The 22,134-nt window shown below is 38.9% G+C and overlaps 1 protein-coding gene across 7 annotated transcripts in view; it reads left to right on the forward strand.

Annotated features, from left to right (window-relative positions):
* The window catches only part of SPATA6L (spermatogenesis associated 6 like), a 106,883-nt gene that overhangs the window by 24,241 nt on the left and 60,508 nt on the right, over positions 1-22,134 (forward strand). For all 7 annotated transcript variants that reach the window (XR_001881386.1, XR_001881383.1, XR_001881381.1 and 4 more), the window contains exons 7-9: positions 463-511; positions 9,737-9,778; positions 21,014-21,138. Coding sequence is in view for 1 of the 7 variants with exons in the window: in XM_017851482.1 (XP_017706971.1) it covers positions 463-511; positions 9,737-9,778; positions 21,014-21,138 (216 nt within the window). In the remaining 6 variants the exon portion in view is untranslated. The remainder of the gene's footprint in view (positions 1-462; positions 512-9,736; positions 9,779-21,013; positions 21,139-22,134) is intronic.

Here is a 22,134-nt window from a genome sequence, read left to right on the forward strand (position 1 = left end):
TTTTCTTTCTTTCTTTCTTTCTTTCTTTCTTTCTTTCTTTCTTTCTGTCTGTCTTTGTTTCTTTCTCTCTCTCTCTCTTTCTTTTTCTTTTCTTTTCTTTTCTTTTCTTTTCTTTTCTTTTCTTTCTCAGGGTCTGTTTCTCCCATGCTGGAATGTGGTGATGCCATCTTGGCTCACTGCAACCTCTGTCTCCTGGGCTCAAATGATCCTCCAGCCTCAGCCCCGCAAGTAGCTGGGAATACAGGCAAAAGCCACCATGCCAAGCTATCTTTTGTATCTTTTGTAGAGAGAGGATTTCACCATGTTGCTGGTCTCAAACTCCCGAGCTTAAGCAATACACCCGCCTTGGCCTCCCAAAGTGCTAGGATTACAGGTGTGAGCTACTGCACCTGGCATTTACAGTTTCTATATGCACTTATTAATACAACTTTGAAAATTTATTGTCTCCATTTTTCTCTGCAGGTATTTGAAAGTGCAGTAGATCCTGGAGCTGTAGTAGACCTTTTGGAAAGTAGGTACTCTGAAAAACAAAACAAAAAACCAAAAGACTAAGTCTGCTCTTTTCTAAACTGTGATATGTTCATGTTTGATAAATATTTATTTCAAGACAACCTATGTAAAATTTGAATCACATTTTTGATTCTGCTACATACCCTTCCTAAATATAAATGGGCTTGGCCGGGCACGGTGACTCACGTCTGTAATCCCAGCACTTTGGGAGGCCGAGGTGGGTGGCTCATTTGAGGTCAGGAGTTTGAGACCAGCCTGGCCAGCATGGTGAAACCCCATCTCTACCAAAAATACAACAAAATTAGCCAGATGTGGTGGCACATGCCTATAGTCCCAGCTACCTGGGAGGCTGAGGTAGGAGAGTCACTTGAACCCAGGAGGTGGAGGTTGCTGTGAGCCGAGATCATGCCATTGCACTTCAGCCTGGGTGGCAGAGCAAGACTCCATCTAAAAAAAAAAAAAACAACTAAATATAGATGGGCTCTGATGGGGATGGTATGATTCTGTTTGGTTGTTTATTTATAAAATTGTTTTGTGTATTTCATTAAGTTAGAATATTTTATCACTACAAAAAGCAGCCCTATGCCCATTAGCGATCACTCCCTATTCCCCAGCAACCCTCCTAGCTATCGGTAACCACTAATCTTTCCATCTCTATAGATTTGCTTATTCTGGATATTTCGTATGAATGAGGTTATGTAACATGTGCTTCTTTGTGATTGACTTCTTAGTGTAATGTTTTCAAGGTTCATCCATATTATAGCATGTGCCAGAACTTAAATTTTTGTTTGGCCAAATAGTATTCTATTGGATGAATATATCACATTTTGTTTTTCTAGTCATCAATTGATGGACATTTGGGTTGTTTCCACTTTTAGGCTATGATGAATAATGATGCTGTGAATATTTGTGTATAAGTTTTTGTGTGAACATATGTTTTAATGCCTCTTGGGTATACCTAGGAGTGAAATTGCTGGGTCATATTGATACAGGAATGCTGGGAAAAGAAGAGAGTGGTACCTTTAAATAATATGGAAGGAGGAAGGGAAGTGCTGGGTAGAGGAAGGGTGTAATCCCTGGCTAGGGTTCCATCCCCACGGACCTAGGTGAGGACAGGCACTCCTGCTTTCCCGCCCAAATGTTGCTTTTCCCAAGACCATCCAGGCCTACCACGCCTCCATCCTGTGCCTATAAAAACCCGAGACCCTAGCAAGGCAGAGAGAGAAGCCGCTGGACATCGAGAGGAGCACGTTGGCACTGGCAGAACGACACGGAGTTTGGCCGGGGCGGTTGGAGGAGAGCCGGGGCCGCCAAGCGGCCCAACTCCAGGGGAAAACCATCTCCCTTCTGGCTCCCTCATCTGCTGAAAGCTACTTCCACTCAATAAAACCTCACACTCATTCTCCAAGCCCATGTGTGATCTGATTCTTCCAGTACACCAGGGCAAGAAACCCGGGGATACAGAAAGCCCCTATGTCCTTGCAACAGGGTAGAGGGTCTAACTGAGCTGACTAACACAAGCTGCCTATAGACGGTAAACTAAAAGAGCACCCTGTAACACACACCCACTGGGGCTTCAGGAGCTGTAAACATTCACCCCTAGATACTGCCATGGGGTCGGAATCCCACAGCCTGTCCCCCTCTGTCTGCTCCTCTAGAGGTTTGAGCGGCAGAGCACCGAAGAAGCAAGCCACACCCGCATCGCACGTCCTGAGAGGGGGAAAAGGGAGCTTTTCCCGTTTCAATATGGTAACTGTATGTTTAACCTTTTAAGGAAGTTTCACATTATTTACCAAAGCAGCTGAATCATTTTATATCCCACCAGCAATGTATGAGGGTTCCATTTTCCCACATCCTGGCCAACACTTGTTGTTATCTGTCATTTTGATTGGTAGTCATCTTTGTGGGTGTGAAGTGGTATCTCATCATTGTTTTGATTTGCATTTCCCTGATGGCTAATGATGTTGAACATTTTTTCGTGAGATAATTGGCCATTTGTGTATTTTCTTTGGGGGAAATGTCTATTCAGATCCTTTGCCTACTTTTTAATGGGATCATTTGTCTTTTTTTTTTTTTGTTTATTTTGAGACAGGGTCTCACTCTGTCACCTAGCCTGGAGTGCAGTGGCACGATCATAGCTTACTGCAGCCTCAACTTTCTGGGCTCAAGCGATCCTCCCACCTCAGCCTCTGAAGCAGTTGGGACTACAGGCACACAGCACCATGCCTAGCTAGTTTTTGTTTTTGTTTTGTAGAGACAGGATGTCACTATGATGCCCAGCTGGTCTTGAACTCCTGGTCTTAAGTAATCCTCTCTCCTGGGCTTTCCAAAATGTTGGGGTTACAGACGTGAGCCACTATGCCTGGCCTGTAAATGTTCTTTATATATTCTAGATACAAGACCTTTGATAGATATATGATTTGCAAATATTTTCTCCCATTCTAGAATTGTCTTTCGCTTTCTTGATGGTATTTTTTGAAATGCAAAAGTTTTTAATTTTGATGAATTTCAGTTTTTCTATTTTTCCTTTGTTGCTTGTGCTTTTGGTGTCATGTCTAAGAAACCATTGCCTAAGTCAAGGTTGTGAAGACTTACATCTGTGTTTTCCTCTAACAGTTTTATAGTTTTGGCTCTTATATCTAGATCTGTGATTTATACTGTGTTGATTTTTGTAGACAGTGTGAGGTTGGGGACCAACTTCATTCTTTTGCATATGGATATCCATTTGTCTTAGCACCATTTGATAAAAGATCATTCTTTCCCTCATTGAATTGTCTTGGTACCCTTGTTGAAAATCAGCTTACAGTAATGTGAAGGTTTACTTTTAGGGTCTCAGTTCTATTCTGTTGATTCATATGTCTATCATTATGCCAACACACAATCCTGATTACCATGACTTTGTGATACATTTCAAAACCAGGAAGTGTAAATCTTCCAGCTTAGGTTTTCTTTTTCGAGACTGCTATTTTGGGTCACTTGAGTTTCCATAAGAATTTTTCAATCAGCTTGTCAATGTCTGCAAAGAAGCCAGCTAGGATATTGTTAGGGATTCCATTGACTGTAGATCAGTTTGCGGAGTATTGTCACCTTAACAATATTTTTGAAACACGAATGTGAAATGTGTTTCCATTTATTTAGGTTATTTTAAATTTCTTTTCCTTTTTTTTTTGAGATGGAGTTTCGTTCTTGTTGCCCAGGCTGGAGTGCAATGGTGCGATCTCTGCTTACTGCAACCTCTGCCTCCCGGGTTCAAGTGATTCTCCTGCCTCAGCCTCCCAGGTAGCTGGGATTATAGGCATGCACCACCATGCCTGGCTAATTTTGTATTTTTAGTGGAGACGGGGTTTCTCCTTGTTGGTCAGACTGGTCTCGAACTCAGGTGATCCGCCCGCCTCGGCCTCCCAAAGTGCTGGGATTACAGGCAAGAGCCACCTTGCCCAGCCTTTAGATTTATTTTCAATGATGTTTTGTAATTTTCAGTTTACAAGTGTTGCGTTTTTTGGTTAAATTTATTCCTAAGTACTCTGAAGCTGTTGTAAGTGGAATTTTTAAAAATTTCATTCTCAGATTTGTTCAAGTTTATAGAAATCCAATTGATTTTGTTTTGTTTTGTATTTTTTTTTTTTTTTGAGACAGAATTTTGTTCTTGTTGTCCAGGTTGGAGTGCAATGGCATGATCTCGGCTCACTGCAATCTCTGCCTCCCTGGTTCAAGCGATTCTCCTGCCTCAGCTTCCCGAGTAGCTGGCATTACAGGCATACACCACCACGCCTGGCTAATTTTTTGTATTTTTAGTGGAGACGGAGTTTCTCCATGTTAATCAGGCTGATCTCGAACTCCCGACCTCAGGCGATCCTCCTGCCTTGGTCTCCCAAAGTGCTGGTATTACAGGCATGAGCTACTGCTCCTGGCCCACAAGTGATTTTTATATACTGATATTTTATCCTGAAAACATACTGAACTTGTGTATTAGTTTTAGTAGTTTTTGTTGATTCCTTAGGATTTTTTGTATGCAAAATTATGTCATCTACAAGTAGAAACAGCTTTACTTCTTCTTTTATAGTTTGTATGCATTTTATTTCATATTCATGTCTAATTTCCCTGGCTAGAATCTCCAGTACAGAATTGAATAGAAGCAGTTAAAGTGAGCATCCTTATCTATTTCCTGATAGCAGGGAAATAGCATTCAGTTTTTCACCATTAGTTGTAATATTAAAGTATGGTTTTTCATAAGTGCTCTGTATCAGGTTGAGGAAGCTCCTCTTTATTCCTAGTTTATTGAGCTTTTATCATGAAGGAACGTTGAATCACATTCCTTTTCTACATATCACATGCCTTTTTGACATCTATTGAGATGATCATGTGATTTTTATCCTTTATTTCATTGATATGTGATTTTTAGATACTAAACCAACCTTATGGTATATTAGCCTTTCTGTATATTGCTGGATTTGGTTTGCTAGTATTACATTGAGGATTTTGGGATTTACAATCATAAGAGATAGTGGTCTGTAGTTTTGTTTTCTTGTGATGTCTTCATCTGGTTTTGGTAATGCTAACTTCATGGAATCTGTTGGGGTATGTTCTGTCCTCTTCTATTTTTTTGGAAGAGGTTGTGAATAATTGGTATTAATTCTTAATGTAGTATTTACCAGTGAAGCCATCTGGACCTGGGCTTGTCTTTGGGTTGTTTTTTGATTACTAATTTAATCTCTCTACACATTATAAGTCTCTTCAGATTTTCTGTTTCTTCTTAAGTCAGTTTTATTAGTTTGTGTCTTTTAGGAGTTTTCCATTTCATTTATCTAATTTGTTGGCATAAAGTTGTTCATGGTATTCCCTTAAAATATTTTTATGGGAGACCCCATCCATACAATAACAACAACAAAAATTAGTGGGGTGTGGTGGCATGGGCCTGTGGTATTTGCTTCTCAGCAGGCTGAGGTGGGAGGATCGCTTGGGTCAGGGAGTTTAATGCTGCAGTGAGCTGTGATCATACCACTCTACAGAGCAGCACTCTGTCTCAAAAAAAAAAAAAAATTTCTATGCTGGGCACGGTGGCTCATGCCTGTAATCCCAGCATTTTGGGAGGCCAAGGCAGGTGGATCTCTTGAGCTCAGGAGTTGAAGACCAGCCTGGCCAATATAGTGAAACCCTGTCCCTACCAAAAATACACACACACACACACACACACACATACACACATTAGCTGGGTTTGGTGGCGCTTGCCTGTAATCCTAGCTACTTGGGAGGGTGAAGTGGAAAAATTGCTTCAGCTGGGTAGCAGAGGTGGCAGTGAGCTGAGATTGTGCCACTGCACTCTAGCCTGGGCGACAGAGGAAGACTCCATCTCAAAAACAAACAAACAAAATTTTATTTCTGTAAAATCAGTGGTAATGTCTCTTCTTTCATTTCTGATTTTAGAAATTTGAGTCTTTTCTCTTTTTTCTTGGTTAGTGTAGCTAATGGTTTGTCAGTTTTATTGATCATTTTAAACAACCAACTTTTAGATGTATTGATTTTCTGTGTTGGTTTTCTGTTTTCTATTTCATTACTTTCTGCTTAATCTTTATTATTTTCTTTCCTCTGTTTGCTTTAGATTTAGTTTGCCCTTTTGTTTTCCCAATGTCTTAAGGGTGAAAGGTTTGTGGATGGTGTGACTTTTAATTACATTTTTAAGCTTTATGAAATTTTCAACTGAGATGTTACTCAGTTGAAAGAATTAGGACCAAGGTCACAGATGATAGCAATATATAGAGAAAGGACCAGACATAAGTACCAGGTGAGCTGATGCCATCCTGGGTAGAAGTCAGAATGGGAGCAGGCTAGGTCTCAGGCTAACATACCAGGTAGATTAAAGAGTTTGAAATAGGCAAAGAGTGAGTCAGTACCTACAGAGGTAGCATAGATTAGGGTAGTCACTGAGCAAGTATGTGTCTCAGGAAGCCATCAAGGCAATTGGGTATAAAAAATGATGCCTTTGGCATTTGGCCCTTTAAAAAGTAGATTCAATACCCAAGTTGATTTACTGCATTTATGTTTCTACCTGAATCTTAAAAAACAGGAAGGTGAAACATCTCTCTGAGATGGGTCACATCTGTAAGAACACTGATTCTCTCAAGCCTCTTTAAATTCAGAAAAAAATCCAGCATTTCAAATGATCCTGCAAGAATTGGGATATTTTCATTTCATTCCCATTTTATGCTTCATTCCACCTGGGAGGTGGAATGAAGCATAAAAGAACATAAGAACAGTTCTCTAGGTCACTCATTAATGATTTCCTTTTGTCCTTGATATTTAAAGCAAGTGTGAATTACGTGATGCCATTCCAGAAGGCAATTAAAAGGTGTAGTTATTTTATCAAGCATCCTAATTAACTTGCTCTATGGAAGAATAGGATTTTTCAATGAAGTATCTTGCGGATAAGAGGACAGGCCCTAAGAACAGACTACTTGGGTTCCAATATAACCCTGTCACTGTTAGCCAGTCTGACCTTGCCCACATTACTATAGTTTCCTCTTTGAGGTTTAGTTTCTTCATTCATAAAAATGAGGATAGCCATTGCACTGGACTCATAGAGTCACGATGAGAATTAATTGACTGTATAGAATTTAGAGCCTGACCATAATCAAAAAATCAAAAAATAGTAGATGTTGGCATAGATGCGGTGAACAGGTAACACTTCTACACTGCTGATGGGAACGTAAACTAGTATAACCACTATGGAAAAGTGTAGAGACTCCTTAAAGAACTAGAAGTAGACCTACCATTTGATCCAGCAATCCCACTACTAGGGTATCTGTCTACCCAGGAAAAGAGGTCATTTTATGAAAAACATACTTGCAAACGCATGTTTATAGCAGCACAATTTGCAATTGCAAAAATGTGGGACGAATCCAAATGCCCATCAATCAATGAGTGGATATAGAAACTGTGGTGTGTGTGTGTGTGTGTGTATATATATATATATATATATATATATATATATATATATATATTCCATTATATATATGTATGATGGAATACTAGTCAACCATTAAAAGGAATGAATTAATGGCATTAGCAATGACTTGGATGAAATTAGAGACTATTATTCTAAGTGAAGTAACTCAGGAATGGAAAATCAAACATCGTATGTTCTCACTCATAAGTGGGAGCTAAGCTATGAGGATGCAAAGGCAGAAGAATGACACAATGGACTTTGGGGACTCAGGGGAAAAGGTTGGGAAGGGAGTGAGGGATAAAAGACTACAAATAGGGTGCAGTGTATACTGCTTAGGTAATGGGTGGACCAAAATCTCACAAATCACCACTAAATAACTTATAATCAAATGCCACTTGTTCCCCAATAACATGTGGAAATTAAAAATTAAAAAGAAAGAATTTAGAGGCTGAATCAAACTAAGTGCTTAAATTACCATTGGGGTGATGGTTGGCAAATATATATTCCCTCCTGTCATTTTGAAAACCTAAAGTTTCAGGCTGTCTTGGCTTTTAAGTTTCTTGGCGTTTAAAGTTTTGTCCTATAAATTCAAAATGTTTTCATAAATCTACAAAGTTAGAATTTTACTTTTGTTGTCTATTTAAAATGTTTTCACAGCTGGGCACAGTGGCTTACATCTGTAATCCCAACACTTTGGGAGGCTGAGGTGGGCAAATCACCTGAGGTTAAGAGTTTGAAACCAGCCTGGCCAACATGGTGAAACCCCATCTTTACTAAAAATACAAAAAGTAGCTTGGCATTGTGGTACGTGCCGGTAGTCCCAGCTACTTGGGAGGCTGAGGCAGGAGAATCGCTTGAACCTGCAAGGTAGAGGTTGCAGTGACCCAAGATCGCACCACTGCACTCCACCCTGGGTGACAGAGCGAGACCCTGGTTCAAACAAAACAAAAACAAAGAACTAAAATGTTTTCACTTGTTATGTTATTTTGTGAGAATTATCTTCATTGATTTTCTAATTGTTATAATTGCACCAACCTAATATATCATTTAAGTTATCTTAAAGATCTGAATTTTATTCTTGTCCTTATTTTAATTTTATTCTTGTCTTTGTACATAGGCTCGCTATTTCTAAATATATTTTGAACTCAAGAAAATTTAAAAAGTTTTATATATATATATATGGTTTTTTTTTAAGACGGATTCTCATTCCATTGCCAAGGCTGAAGTGCAGTGGCACAATCTTGGCTCACTGCACCTCCACCTCTCAGGTTCAAACAATTCTCCTGCCTCAGCCTCCCGAGTAGCTGGGATTACAGGCATCTGCCATCATACCCAGCTAATTTTTGTATTTTTAGTAGAGACGAGGTTTCACCACGTCGGCCAGGCTGGTCTTGAACTCCTGACCTCAGGTGATCCGCCCACCTTGGCCTCCCAAAGTGCTGGGATTATAGGCGCGAGCCACCATGCCTGGCCTTAAAAAGTTATATTTTATGTTTAATTTGTATAGTCATATTGCACACTGTTTTAAGCAAGATAAACTTTTGTACATTAATGGATAACAAGTGGATTTTGAATATTTAAGATGAAAATTGCAATGTTATTTTAGAGCTGTATGTATATATACACTTATTTATTGTATGCACTTTTAGGAGACAAATATTGCATCCTTTTTTTTTAAATACTTTTAAGGAGGTGAAATGCTATTTTTTTTTAACTTTTAGGTTTAGGGGTACATGTGCAGGTTTGTTATATAGGTGAACCCGTGTCATGGGGATTTGTTGTACAGGTTGTCACCCAGGTATTAAGTTATTTTTAATACCTTATTAAAATGATAACTAGTTATTAAGTTATCCAGTAGTTATTTTTTCTGATCCTCTTTCTTCTCCCACCCTCCACCCTCAAGTAGGCCCCAGTGTGTATTGGTCCCCTCTATGTGTCCATGAGTTCTCATCATTTAACTCCCATTTTTAAGTGAGAACATGCTGCATTTGGTTTAATGTTTCTGCGTTAGTTTGATAATGACCTCCAGATCCTTCAAAAGACATGAACCCTTGTTCTTTTTTATGGCTAGTGAAATACTATTTTTATAATTCTGTTACTCTCATTATACTCTCTTGATTGATTAATTCTAGAAATACCTGATTTGATGTTGGTTTGGAGTTATTTTAATTATTATTTTATTATTATTACTATTAAATGGATATGATAACAGTTTAAAACTTAATAATTATTGAAAGACCGTGGCAATTTTGGAAGTATTAAAATCTCATTTTTTCCTTTTAGGCTTCCTAACCAGGTTTGAATTAATACAGCTAGTTCCTCCAGGTAATGTGCCAGTAAATACATTTCTAAATTAGCTTAATATAATTTTAAAATAAATTTGGCCTGACAAAATGGGTGCTGTACTTAAGAGTTGTGTTTTAAAATAACATATAACTTTATATGTCTATAAGTTTATATAACACATGCCTTTTTTCTGCCAATCTATTAAATTTTGTCTATTTTCAGAATAATAACTTTATGGTGTTTGGTGACAGGGAGCATAACTTAAACAGACTCCTTGTCTTTCCACAATTTTTCAGTCCTGGCTTAGCTGATTTCAAGTTTTGGCCTTTGGCTGTGTTCTAATCTGTGGGGTGGGGGGGTGGGGCGGCGGGCTGTGTGAGAGAGAGAAACCCTAAGACATTTTCTTTGTTAGTTGCTGGAACAAGGTTGGTAAACTATAGTCCCTAGCCAAATCCAGCCTGTAGGCCATTGTTGCATGGCCCATGAACTAGAAATGGTTTCCACATTTTTTGTTGCAATTTAAATCATATACAATTCATCATTTTCAAATGTACAATTCAGTTGGTTTTAGTATGTTCATAAGATTGGACAGCCATCACCACTAATTCCAGAACATTTTCGTTACCCCAAAAAGAAATTCTGTATTTATTAGCAATCATTTCCCATTCCTTCCTCCTCCAGGCCCTGGCCACCACTAATTCTGTCTCTGTTGATTTTCTCATTCTAGACATTTCATATAAATAGAAGCCTACAATATGTGACCTTTTATGTCTGGTTTCTTTCACTTAGCATAATGTTGTCATGGTTCAGCCATGTTGTAGCATGTATCAGATTTTAATTCCTTTTTGTGCCTGAATAATATTCTTCTATATAGATTGGGTAATGAGGGCTCTGCCATTATGAATAGGTTGATCTATTCATGGATTAATGTATTGATGGGTTATCATGGGAGTCAGACTGTTGGCTTTATAAGAGGAGGAAGAGAGACCTGAGCTAGCATGCTCAGCACCCTCACTATGTGATGCCCTGTGTCACCTGCCTATTCAGCAGAGTCCCCACCAGCAAGAAGGCCCTCACCAGACACAGCCCCTCAACCTTGGACTTCTCGGCCTCCATAACTGCAAGAAATAAATAACTTTTTAAAAATAAATTACCCAGTTTCAGGTATTCTGTTATAAGCAACAGAAAATAGACTAAGACGTTTCTACTTTTTGGATGTTTATAAATAATGCTGTTTTGAATACTTGTGTACAAATTGTTGTGTATTTGCTTTTAGTTCTTCTGTGTATATACCTAGCGAATGGAGTATATGTTAGCTGTTTAACTTTGTGAGGAATTGCCAAACTCTTTTGGTTTTTACATTTTTAAATGGTTGGAAAGAATTTTTTAAATGAATATTTAGTGATGTGAAAATTATATGAAATTCAGATTTCGCCGGGCGCAGTGGCTCAAGCCTGTAATCCCAGCACTTTGGGAGGCCGAGACGGGTGGATCACAAGGTCAGGAGATCGAGACCATCCTGGCTAATACGGTGAAACCCCGTCTCTACTAAAAAATACAAAAAACTAGCCAGGCGAGGTGGCGGGCGCCTGTAGTCCCAGCTACTTGGGAGGCTGAGGCAGGAGAATGGCGTAAACTCGGGGGGCAGAGCTTGCAGTGAGCTGAGATCCGGCCACTGCACTCCAGCCTGGGCGACAGAGCGAGACTCCGTCTCAAAAAAAAAAAAAAAGAAATTCAGATTTCATTATTCCTAAATACAGGTCTTTTTGGAACATAGCCATACTCGTTCGTTTAAGTAGTGTTTATAGCCACTTTTGCAGAGCAATGACAGAGGTGAGTAGTTTTGAACAGATGGCCTACAAAGCCGAAAACATTTAGCTGTCTGACCCTTTACAAAAAGAGTCTGTGACCCCTGTGCTAGAATAATGAGATTCTAGGAGGAAGCTATTCTGTGGTACTTTTGCTTTGCAGTGTGTCTTGAATGATGTAAGACCTGAGCTGGTGAGAGAGGTTAGGACCTGCCACTCAGTGGCACCAATTCTCATAAATAGTCTTTCAGTATAGCTATCTAGTGATTTTAGGGTTGTTGGCATAGAAGTGCGTGCACGTGCGCACTTGTGTGTGTGTCTGTGAGAGAGAGAGAGAGAGAACACTGAAAACTCAGAAAATTCTCTTCTGATCTTTGTTATTACACATTTCTGCTTTTTTTTTCTTTCTGAAAATGAAAATAGCTTCATAATTTTGCTTGTAAAAGCATTCCCAAATTATGTAATCCTGAGAGAACCTTTATTTGTATTTTGGTGAACATATTTCTTGATATTTCTCTGTAGATAGAAGAATACATAGATATGGAATTTTTGCATAGCATCACATACATTTTTTTTCTGTTATTAGCTTTCCCCATTGTATGTCACTGTTATATTGTTGTTTAATTTTTTTAAATTTAATTTTATTTTTTATATATATCTTTTGAGACAAGATCTCACTCTCACTCAGACTGAATGCAGTGGTATGACCTCCTGGGCTTGAGCAGTTCTCCTGCCTCAGCCTCTCAGTAGCTGGAACTACAGACATGCACCATGCCCAGCTAAATTTTTATTATTAGTAGTATTTTTTGTACAGCTGGGATCTCACTGTGTTGCCTAGGCTGGTCTCAAACTCCTGGATGCAAGCAGTCCTCCCACCTTGGCCACCCAAAGTGCTGGCATTAAAGGCGTGATCCACCATGCCTTGCCTATGTTGTCATTTCTAAAAGCATAAATCTACATTTTTTTTAAATTTAGTTTTTTATTTTTGACACAGAGTCTAGCTCTGTTGCCCAGGCTGGAGTGCAGTGATGCAACCTCAGCTCACTGTAACATCCGCCTCCTGGGTTCAAGTGATTCTCCTGCCTCAGTCTCCTGAATAGCTGGAATTATGGGCACCTGCCAACACGTCCAGCCAATTTTTGTGTATTTTTTGTAGAGTCGGGGTTTCACCATGTTGGCCAGGCTGGTGTCGAACTCCTGACCTCAGGTGATCTGCCCGCCTCGGCCTCTCAAAGTGCTGGGATTACAGACGTGAGCCACTGCCCCGGCCTACATCATTATTTTGATAGCTATAAATAATTTTATTAATTTATGTGTGTGTTTTTTATAGGTCTCTAAACAGTATTTCCATAGTATTTTGGGTTTTACTTTTCTTACTTTACATTGTTACCTATAGTTTACTTGTCATTTTCAATAGCTATGTATTTTTCCATAGTGGTGGTGTTATCCATAAATTAATATTGTTGAGCATTTAGATTTTCTTTGCTTTCACATTTTTATAAAAATATTTTTCTCTTGGTATATTTACAAATAATAGAATTCTTAGATTGAGCCATGCCTTTTAAACTGGGGTAAGCTGATCCCCAATAAGGTTCTAATACTTCTACTGCATCCAGGAGTGCATGGCATTCCCATTCCCCATATCCTAGTTAATGCTGGATACTGTCAATTGGATTTGTTGTTTGCAAAGTATGTCATGGCTCACGCTTGTAATCCCAGCACTTTGGGAGGCTAAGGCGGGCAGATCATGAGGTCAGGAGTTCGAGACCAGCCTGGCCAACATAGTGAAACCCTGTTTCTACTAAAAATACAAAAATTAGCTGAGCATGATGGCAGGTGCCTGTAATCCGAGCTACTCGGGAGGCTGAGGCAGGAGAACTGCTTGAACCTGGGAGGCAGAGATTGCAATGAGCTAAGATCGTACCACTGCACTCCAGCCTGGGTGACAGAACCAGACTCTGTCTAAATAAATAAGTAGATAAAAATATATTTTATCCTATTTTATGATCTACTTTTAAGAAATGACTGTGACAACCTTAAATTTAAAACTTCTTAAAATTTTTCATTTTCCCATATTATGATTTGTTTTCTTTCTTTCCTTCTGTATAAAGTGACTGTCACTGTCCTTTGATTACTTATGGAGTAATGTCTGACATAAATGTTGTATTTTGGTATAGATTCTTATTTTTAACAAAGTTTTAAATCAGTTATGCTTAAAACAGTTACATTTTCCCTGTTTTGTTGTGTTATTTTGATGTTTTATGGTGTGTGCTTTTCTTTTTCTTAAGGGAGCATAGGAGAAGGAAGATGAGACTAGCAAATGTCTCAGCTAAGGCAGAGGGGACTGAGGAGGCTTTTGATAGGGATCGTAGTGCTGCCTGCTGTGGATATCACTGGAGCAGGTCAAGGGCCCAAGTGAAGTGCAGTGAACCCAGGAGTCTGTATGTAGTTCTTTCTTCTGCTTCTTGGTTCTTTGGCAAAGGCTGCCGCTGGAGACAGACAAGAACCCCACTCTGTGAATTTAAGAATAGGTGCTTTTGGAGATGTCATTACCTTCATAGGTAGACGGAACTGAGCAGGTGCCTCCTGCCTGCTTTTCAGAAATTCTCACTGAATGTTTTTCAGCCTAAAAGTGACAGGCTGAAATCAGGGCACTGAGTTTTTTTCCATAAGTTTTTTATTCTTATTTGACCCAATTTTATGTTCAAACATATATCACTGCTGGCAAATTATATTTTAGTATGCTGAGAAAGTAGAAGCATGCCCACTTTGGTCTTATTTAATTTTACATGGATTTTTAAAAAGTTACTCAATACCTGAGTAATCACAGTATAAAAAATTTAACTAACATGAAAGTATGTAAAATAAAATGTCAAAAGCCCATTCAAAAATCCCTGACAGATAATTACCATTAACAATTTGATGTGGGCCAGGTACGGTGGCTTGCGCCTGTGATCCCACCACTTTGAGAGACAAAGGTGGGCGGATTGCTTGAGCACAGGAGTTCAGGTGCAGCCTGGGAAACATGGTGAAACCTCATCTCTACTGAAAATAAAAAAATTAGCTGTGTGTGCTGGTGCGTGCCTGTAGTTCCAGCTACTTGGGAGGCTAGGGAGGTCACTTGAGTGGTTAGGGAGGTCACTTGAGCCAAGGAGGTTGAGGCTGCAATGAGCTGTGATCTTGCCACTGCACTCCAGGTTGGGTGACAGAGTGAGACCCTGTCTCAACAAAACAGAACAAAACAATTTGATGTGTATCTTTTTAAACCTTCTAAAATACGTTTGGTATATTCAGCCAACCCTAAAATACACACACATGCATGCACATACCTTATATATAGTTGGACCTTCTGATTGTCAAGTTCCACATCCATGAATTCACTAACCATGACTCGAAAATGTAGTTAGGCCTATGATGGTTGTGTCTGTACTGAACATGTACAGACTTTTTCTTATCATTAGTCCCTTAACAATACAGCATAACTATTATATAACATTTACATTATATTAGGTAATCTAGAGATGATCTGAAGTATACAGGAAGATGTGCATAGGTTATATGCAAATATTACACCATTTTATTTCTTATTTTTAATTTATTATTATTATGCTCTTTTTACTTTCAACCAACTCACCCCAACTACACCATTTTATATCAGGGACTTGAGTATTCATGGATATTTTCGTATCTGCAAGGGTTCCTGAACCAACCTCCTGTGGATACTTAGGGATGACTGTATATTAAATATAGTGTATATAAACATAAATATATTTAGTATTTAGTATATATAGTTGTGTGTGTATGTATTTTATGGTTGGTTGAATATACTAAATGTTGGTTTTCTGGTCTCTTGAAAGACATATGACAGTCCAAGATATACTACATTTAAAAAGTCAATTGCAGAATATGTATTTCAGCATATATACACACACACACCTATATATATGTTGACTATATATATTCTGCAACTTGCTTGTTTAAACTTAATATGTCTTGGAGTGCTATAAGTTTTTCATCTGTGAGAAGGTTGCGAGAATAGTTGTTTGAAAAGAATGATTGCAGAATATTCTAGTTGAGTGTGTAAATACTGGTTATAACTCAAAAATTAATCAGATGCAAAATGGGAACTGTATTATACTTGTTATTTTTTTTTAATTTACAATCTCTCAATTTCAGATTGTAATTTTAGTGAAATTAAATTTGAATTGCGCAAAATAACAATTGATTTTACTTAGCTTTGGATGTAGTACAGATTGATCCATTAATTTGTTCCATATATGTTATTACAGGCATACTTTTGCACACATGATCTACACTGTGCAAGTCTTCCTAGTGTGATGCTGGTGGCACCCACCGGGCGTGTAGCAGTGGCAGTGAGCCCTCATGATCTGCTAATCCTTGATACTAGCTGATTTTTTTTCTCAGTCTCCTGCAGACTGTGCGGTGGGGTCACATGGCCCACATTTGGGTTCTCAGGGACCAGTTTCTCTATTGGCTGAATTGTTACCTTTTCATTTAGCTGTATTTATTGCTTGATATTTTTTCTCATTGCTTTCAAACACACTCAAAAGACATGTTATGATCATTAAGTTAATAGTACAAATAAATTAATAATAATACAAGTAATGATATCCAGATGTGCATATGGCTTTACTGCTAAAGAATGAAGTCCAGTGATATTTGCTGCCAAGAAATAAAGACCCTTCCTGTTCTTCAGTTTGCAAAGGTGGGAAAAGGGAATGGACACAGGGGGGCAGCGTGATCCTATTCCACAGTGAGCTTGACGCTTTCTTTTTATTAACCTCTGAGATAAATACCTTCACTTTGGGTAAGTCAGGTATATTCAGTGCAACTGTAAAAGTCTATTCTCGTGGGCTCCCATTCACTTAACAGAGCTTAATTTTATACTTTTATAGCAATATTTTACACTTTTGTAGCAATGCTTTTATACTTTTATAGGCATTAGCAAGGAAGGACCTTTTGTCTCAGATGATTTGGTTTTGAATTCCTACTTTGCCATATGGTATCACTAGCCATGTGGCATCATGACAGGTCAAACTCTCAAATCCTCAGTTTCCTTATCTGTAAAGAGGGAATCAAATGTGATCCTGTATCTGGAAGCACACTGTCAATTCTGACATGCTCTAAAAATGTTAGATATTCCTCCAGCCAATGTTGTTATTACAATTGTTATTTCTTTTGAAGTCTCATTTGTTTCCTTTTTGGGGGAGAAGTTCATCGATGCCATTGATGATGTCACTGTCTGTGTAATGAACTCTTAAGAAGAACACTGAGTTCTCTCAGATACTTCCCTTGACCTATAAGACTTGTTCAGCCTGTGAATATGTTTATTATTTCTAACCTAGGCTCTTGCTGTACCGTCCTCTTGGTGTGCTGACGTTTTCACTCTGGGTGGCAGTTTGGATTTCTAGAAAGTAACCACACCAGAGAGACTGTCTTGAGAAGCTTCATAGCCTTCTATTTATTTGTCTAACCCTGTTTCAGTCTATTTTTATTCCTGTGATTCTAAAGATAGAGTATGAGCTCGCTTTCAATTTTCTAGCCTCTTACTTTTATCTAAATTCTTGCTAAACACAGGAATAATAATTTGCAGCTATCATTTAGATGCAGTGACAAGAACTAGCCAAAAGCATATGAAAAGAAAGAGGGAAAAGGAAAGGCCTCCTGTGTAGAACATCATATCAGGAATCTAGGTGTTTGTTCCCGGTAGGAACATAATGATGTTTACAGAAGCCAGAGCAGTTCTGGGGCCACTGCTGGGCTGGTGCCAGAGAGCAATCCTGGTAATGGTAGGCAATGTCAGGTGCCGTGCTGTGCATTATACATGGCTTTGTCATTCGTCTTCAGAGTAGTCTTAAAGGGCAGGTACAATGACAGTTTTTACATTTTCTTGAAGAGGAGACTGAAATTAAGTAGTTTACCTAATTTGCCCGAGATCACATAGTTGGTAAGTGGTGGAGCAGGGATTTGAACCCAACCTTGCCTGACCCTAGAATTTGAATTCGTGGTGCACATCTGTAATCCCAGCTACTTGAGAGGCTGAGGCAGGAGAATCACTTGAACCCGAGAAGCAGAGGTTGCAGTGAGCCAAGACTGAGCCACTTCGCTCCAGCCTGGGTGACAGGGCGAGATTCTGTCTCAAAAAAAAAAAAAAAAAAAAAAAGTTCTTAACTCTATACTATAGGCTTCAGGAGACAGCTGTCTTTTGTTGCTAGTGATAGCTGGGAAAATTGGCACATCACTTTCCATTTGCAGGTTGTACTTCAGAGTTTCTGGATGGAGGCAGAGTCTGTTTTTGACCAGCAAAGGTGGGAGGATTATGCCCATCACAGGGAGCATTGTAAGAGGAGCATTGATGAAGAAGGCCAGGATGAGACTAGTAAATGAAGCAGAGAACTGATGTTAGAATTACACCCATTGCCTGAGTGCTGTGGCTCACGCCTGTAATCCCAGCACTTTGGGAGGCTGAGGCAGGTGGATCACCTGAGGTCAGGAGTTCGAGATCAGCCTGGCCAACATGGTGAAACTCCGTCTCTACTAAAAGTACAAAAATTAGCCAGATGTGGTGGCAGGGTGCCTGTAATCCCAGCTACTTGGGAGGCTGAGGCAAGAGAATTGCTTGAACCCGGGAGGCGGAGGTTGCAGTGAGCCCAAACTGTGCCACTGCACTCCAACCTGGGCAACAAGAGCGAGACTCCATCTCAAAAAAAAAAAAAAAAAAAGGAATTACACTCATCTTCTCTCCTGTCTTCCTACCCTCTCTATCTCTTTATTCCTAGCAATTTACTTTTATGGAGCTTAATTTTTAACTATACATTTATTTGTATAATTGTTTAATACTCATAGACTATAAGCTCCAGGAAGGCATTGATTATATTTACCTTCTTCACTAGTATACATCCAGTGTCTGTAAGTCTTACTACATAGGAGGTTCTCAATGAATGAAGTGTTTTTTGAATATATGAATGAAAATAAATTGAAAAATGAATGAAGGGTAAGAGTTGGAAAAGCTTTCAGAGAACATTTAGTCTCCTCATTTTTTTAACAGTGTGGAAACTGAGTCTCAAAGAGGGTAACTAATGCTTATTGAGTGGCTAACATAAGCTGGCACTTACGCAAGTTAACTTACTTTAGTCCTCATGTTCATTCATTTAAGAAGAATTTATCAGGTACCCATTATGTCCTAAGCATTGTTCCACAGGTTTAGGGGCAGCATCCAGGATGCTGCACTTCACCACTTGTCTCTGAACATCATTGAAGTTCAATTTTAAAATGTCTATCTTTAGTGATATTTCAAGGGGCTTGTTGAAGATGCTGACAGTGAGGCCCCTTTTCAGATGTGATTGTCTTGGCTGGGCCATGTACTGATTGAACTGCTCTGAGTTCACACCTTTCTAGGGACAACCCTGCCAGCAGTAGAATAATATACAGAAAAGACAAAGTCACTGCTTTCATGGAGCCTTGTTGGAAGCAGATCACGAATAAATACATGAACAAAAATATCAATTAGTGGTAAATCTTATGTGGAAAGTAAAACCAGGTGATGTGATGGGGAGTGTCTGGGAAGGAGTGCTCTTTTGAATTGGGTTGCCACCTTCTGATAAGATGACATTTAAACCAAGCCTGTTATTCAATAGGAAGGAGGCAGCCCTGCAGAGACCCAGGGAGGGAACCTTACAGGGAGGAGAATGATAAGGCACAACCCTTATGTGGAGGTGAGCTTGGTGTGTTTGAGGGACAGCAAGAAGGGTAAAGGATGACAGAGAACGACGATCAAGGGGGAGAGTGGCAATAAATGAATTAGGAGAGATTATTAGAAGCCTGATTATATAGAGTCTTGAAGTCTAGGGTAAAGTGCTTAGATTTTATTCTAATGTGATGAGAAGCCCATTGGAAGGTTTTAAGCAGAGAAAGGCACAGTCTGATGTATTTAAAACGTTGCAGTGTGCGGATAGTGGATTTGAGTGCAGGAGAATGAAGGCAGGGAGATCAGCTAAGGCCATGGCAGTAATGCAGGAGAGCGTGCTTGGTGGAAGTACATTGCTCAGGAGGGAACATCAGTCCACTGTGGCTGGAGCGTGGCTGGGAGTGCACGAGTGGAAAGAAATGCTATTTATGATGAAAATATAGAATAATTTCTTTTGCACTTTGATTCTTTCCTCAGTAGAACCGAAACATTCGTATTAAATGGAGTTAGTAGGAGGAAGAATTTAATGCATCATATTATGTGATGTAAGGTCAATTATGTTCTACAGTTGATGTACTGAAAACGAAGCAACCCTCATCAGAATTCTTCTCATAAGTTAAGTGGCAGTCACTAAATAGCAAAACTGCCTCATTGGCTACAGTTACTTTTTTGATGATTCTCTAGGCAGGGACCACTCTCAGTTCAGATCACTTCTGCGGCACCTGCTGTGTGGTCAAGGATGATTCAGGTGGTAGCTTTCTGTCCTTCAGCTCAGTAGTTGTTCATCCCATTAGACCCAAGATCTTTTGGTAATAAGTATTTTGTAGTATCCCTTTTATGATACTAAAATATTTGTAGTTAATATAATCAACTTATACAAGTCACTGTAAAAAATTAACATAATCTGATTGTAATATAAAGTAGAAATGAAAGTGGTGTATGATAAAATGTATATGTTAATATGTAAGTGTCAAGCATAATGAAGCATTTAGATGGGACATGATTTTCAAAATATCAAACAGGTCTGGTTAAAGATCCAAACAAAACAAAATACAATTGTTCCTTGATTTACACATAGTTACATAATTATTTTCAGTTGCATAGTTAGTTAAGTTCTAGGCTCAGACAATTATAAAATAGTTTTAGCCTGCAAGAATGTTTGCAGGATATTAGAAAGTCGTTGGGGATGGGGAGATTGTGTGATGTGCATGAGTGTCTTGAGCACTGCAGGACTCCCTCACACCTCTGGCTCCTGCCCCTGAAATATTTCCACAAATGTCCAAAATGTCCCTGGGGTTGGTACCCCTGTTGAGAACCACAGCTGTAGCTGTCATCTGGGCCCTTGGCATCCATGCATCACAGAACACATTGAACCCCAGTCTAAACTGAAAACTTGTGTGAACAATGCTATGTCCACATTGTTCCTATTCTATCCGCAGTACCTGGTTTAAGGGTTATTATTAGTAAATATTTGTTGAAGGAAAATTGGATGGATAGATGGAAAGATAGATTTTCCTATTTGTTCTGTTTTGTAGAACACCTTAGTGTTTTTTTCTCTGTTATGACTTTGGAAGGCTTTAAAAAATTATCCACAAGATAAAAGTAATAGAAATTAGTCTCCTCTTGAATAACAGGTGCTAGGATCAATATGTCTATTTTACCTAAGTGCCATCTCTGCCATCATCTGCCTGAACTTTTATTTTGTTAAACCTAGAGGTGTAAATACAGATATTTATACTTCTTCTCCTTTCTTCCTAGTGTGGGATGAGTTGGCCTACTATGAAGAAAACACACGGGATTTTCTTTTCCCAGAGCCCAAACTAACACCTTCGCACCCTAGGAGGTGTAGGGAGGTGCTCATGAAGACGGCTCTAGGTTTTCCAGTAAGTGATTCATGTCCATCTGGGCTTCCATTAGGAGAGAAATTCTTGGGACCTGAATGTTTTATTCCTGACAGGGTTTGATCTTTATTTTGGTTAGTACCCCTGCTGTTCTGTTTAGTGGCTCCGTTTAGATGCCCAACTCAAGGTACCAAATTATACTGATTTTCAGTATTGATCTGAGAGGTGGAAGTTTTATCTAATCAGGCTAAAATCTTTTCCATATTTACATTGTCACATAGTTATAAAAGCCTCCTTTTGTTGCAGATTAACAGAAAGATTTGTTTGTTTAGTCATAGCTATTATGACTAAATAGAGTAGCAATAGCAGTTATGTTATTTTCATTTATTTTGCACTATCAATTTTTTTTCCCAACAATTCTCAAGTTAGCCAAGGCAGATATGGTCTCCATTTAACAGAGAGGAAACTGACAGAGGCTCACAAATTGATATTACTGAAGGATCTTGAAGGATATAGCAGATATTCCACTGATAATTTAATTCTTTGGGGGGCATTGTCTGAACCCAAATTCAAGGTACGCATTTTGATGTTGTCTTTGACAATTTCTATTCCCACGGCAACCCTGACGATTTTCTTGACTGTTACATCACTTGAATGATCTCCATTTAAAAGGCTACGCCTTTAAGAATTATAAAAGTATTTTGATACTCAGCTTTTCTCGTATTGCCCCATGAATTACAATTACTATAATTTGTTATCGTTTCCTACTTTGTTGAGAGTACTGTGCAGAATATATTTAATATAACAGTCAGGACCTCTGTTTCTATGAAGCTTATCATGACAGAGCTTCTAATACTTCAAACAGCAAACATTCATTAAAGGTTGCCCTAATCAGAATTCCTAATGACTGTAACCCCAAGCCCTTCATTATCTTTGAGAGTTTGATGAATCTCACTGAAACTGTCTTTGTTTCTCCAAGATCTTCATGTATCATTTAAATCCATGGTACATGTGAGAAGCTTGCCTTTAATTATTTTA

Source organism: Rhinopithecus bieti, unplaced genomic scaffold (genome assembly GCF_001698545.2).
Source record: "Rhinopithecus bieti isolate Rb0 unplaced genomic scaffold, ASM169854v2 scaffold_32740, whole genome shotgun sequence".
Classification (NCBI taxonomy): domain Eukaryota; kingdom Metazoa; phylum Chordata; class Mammalia; order Primates; family Cercopithecidae; genus Rhinopithecus; species Rhinopithecus bieti.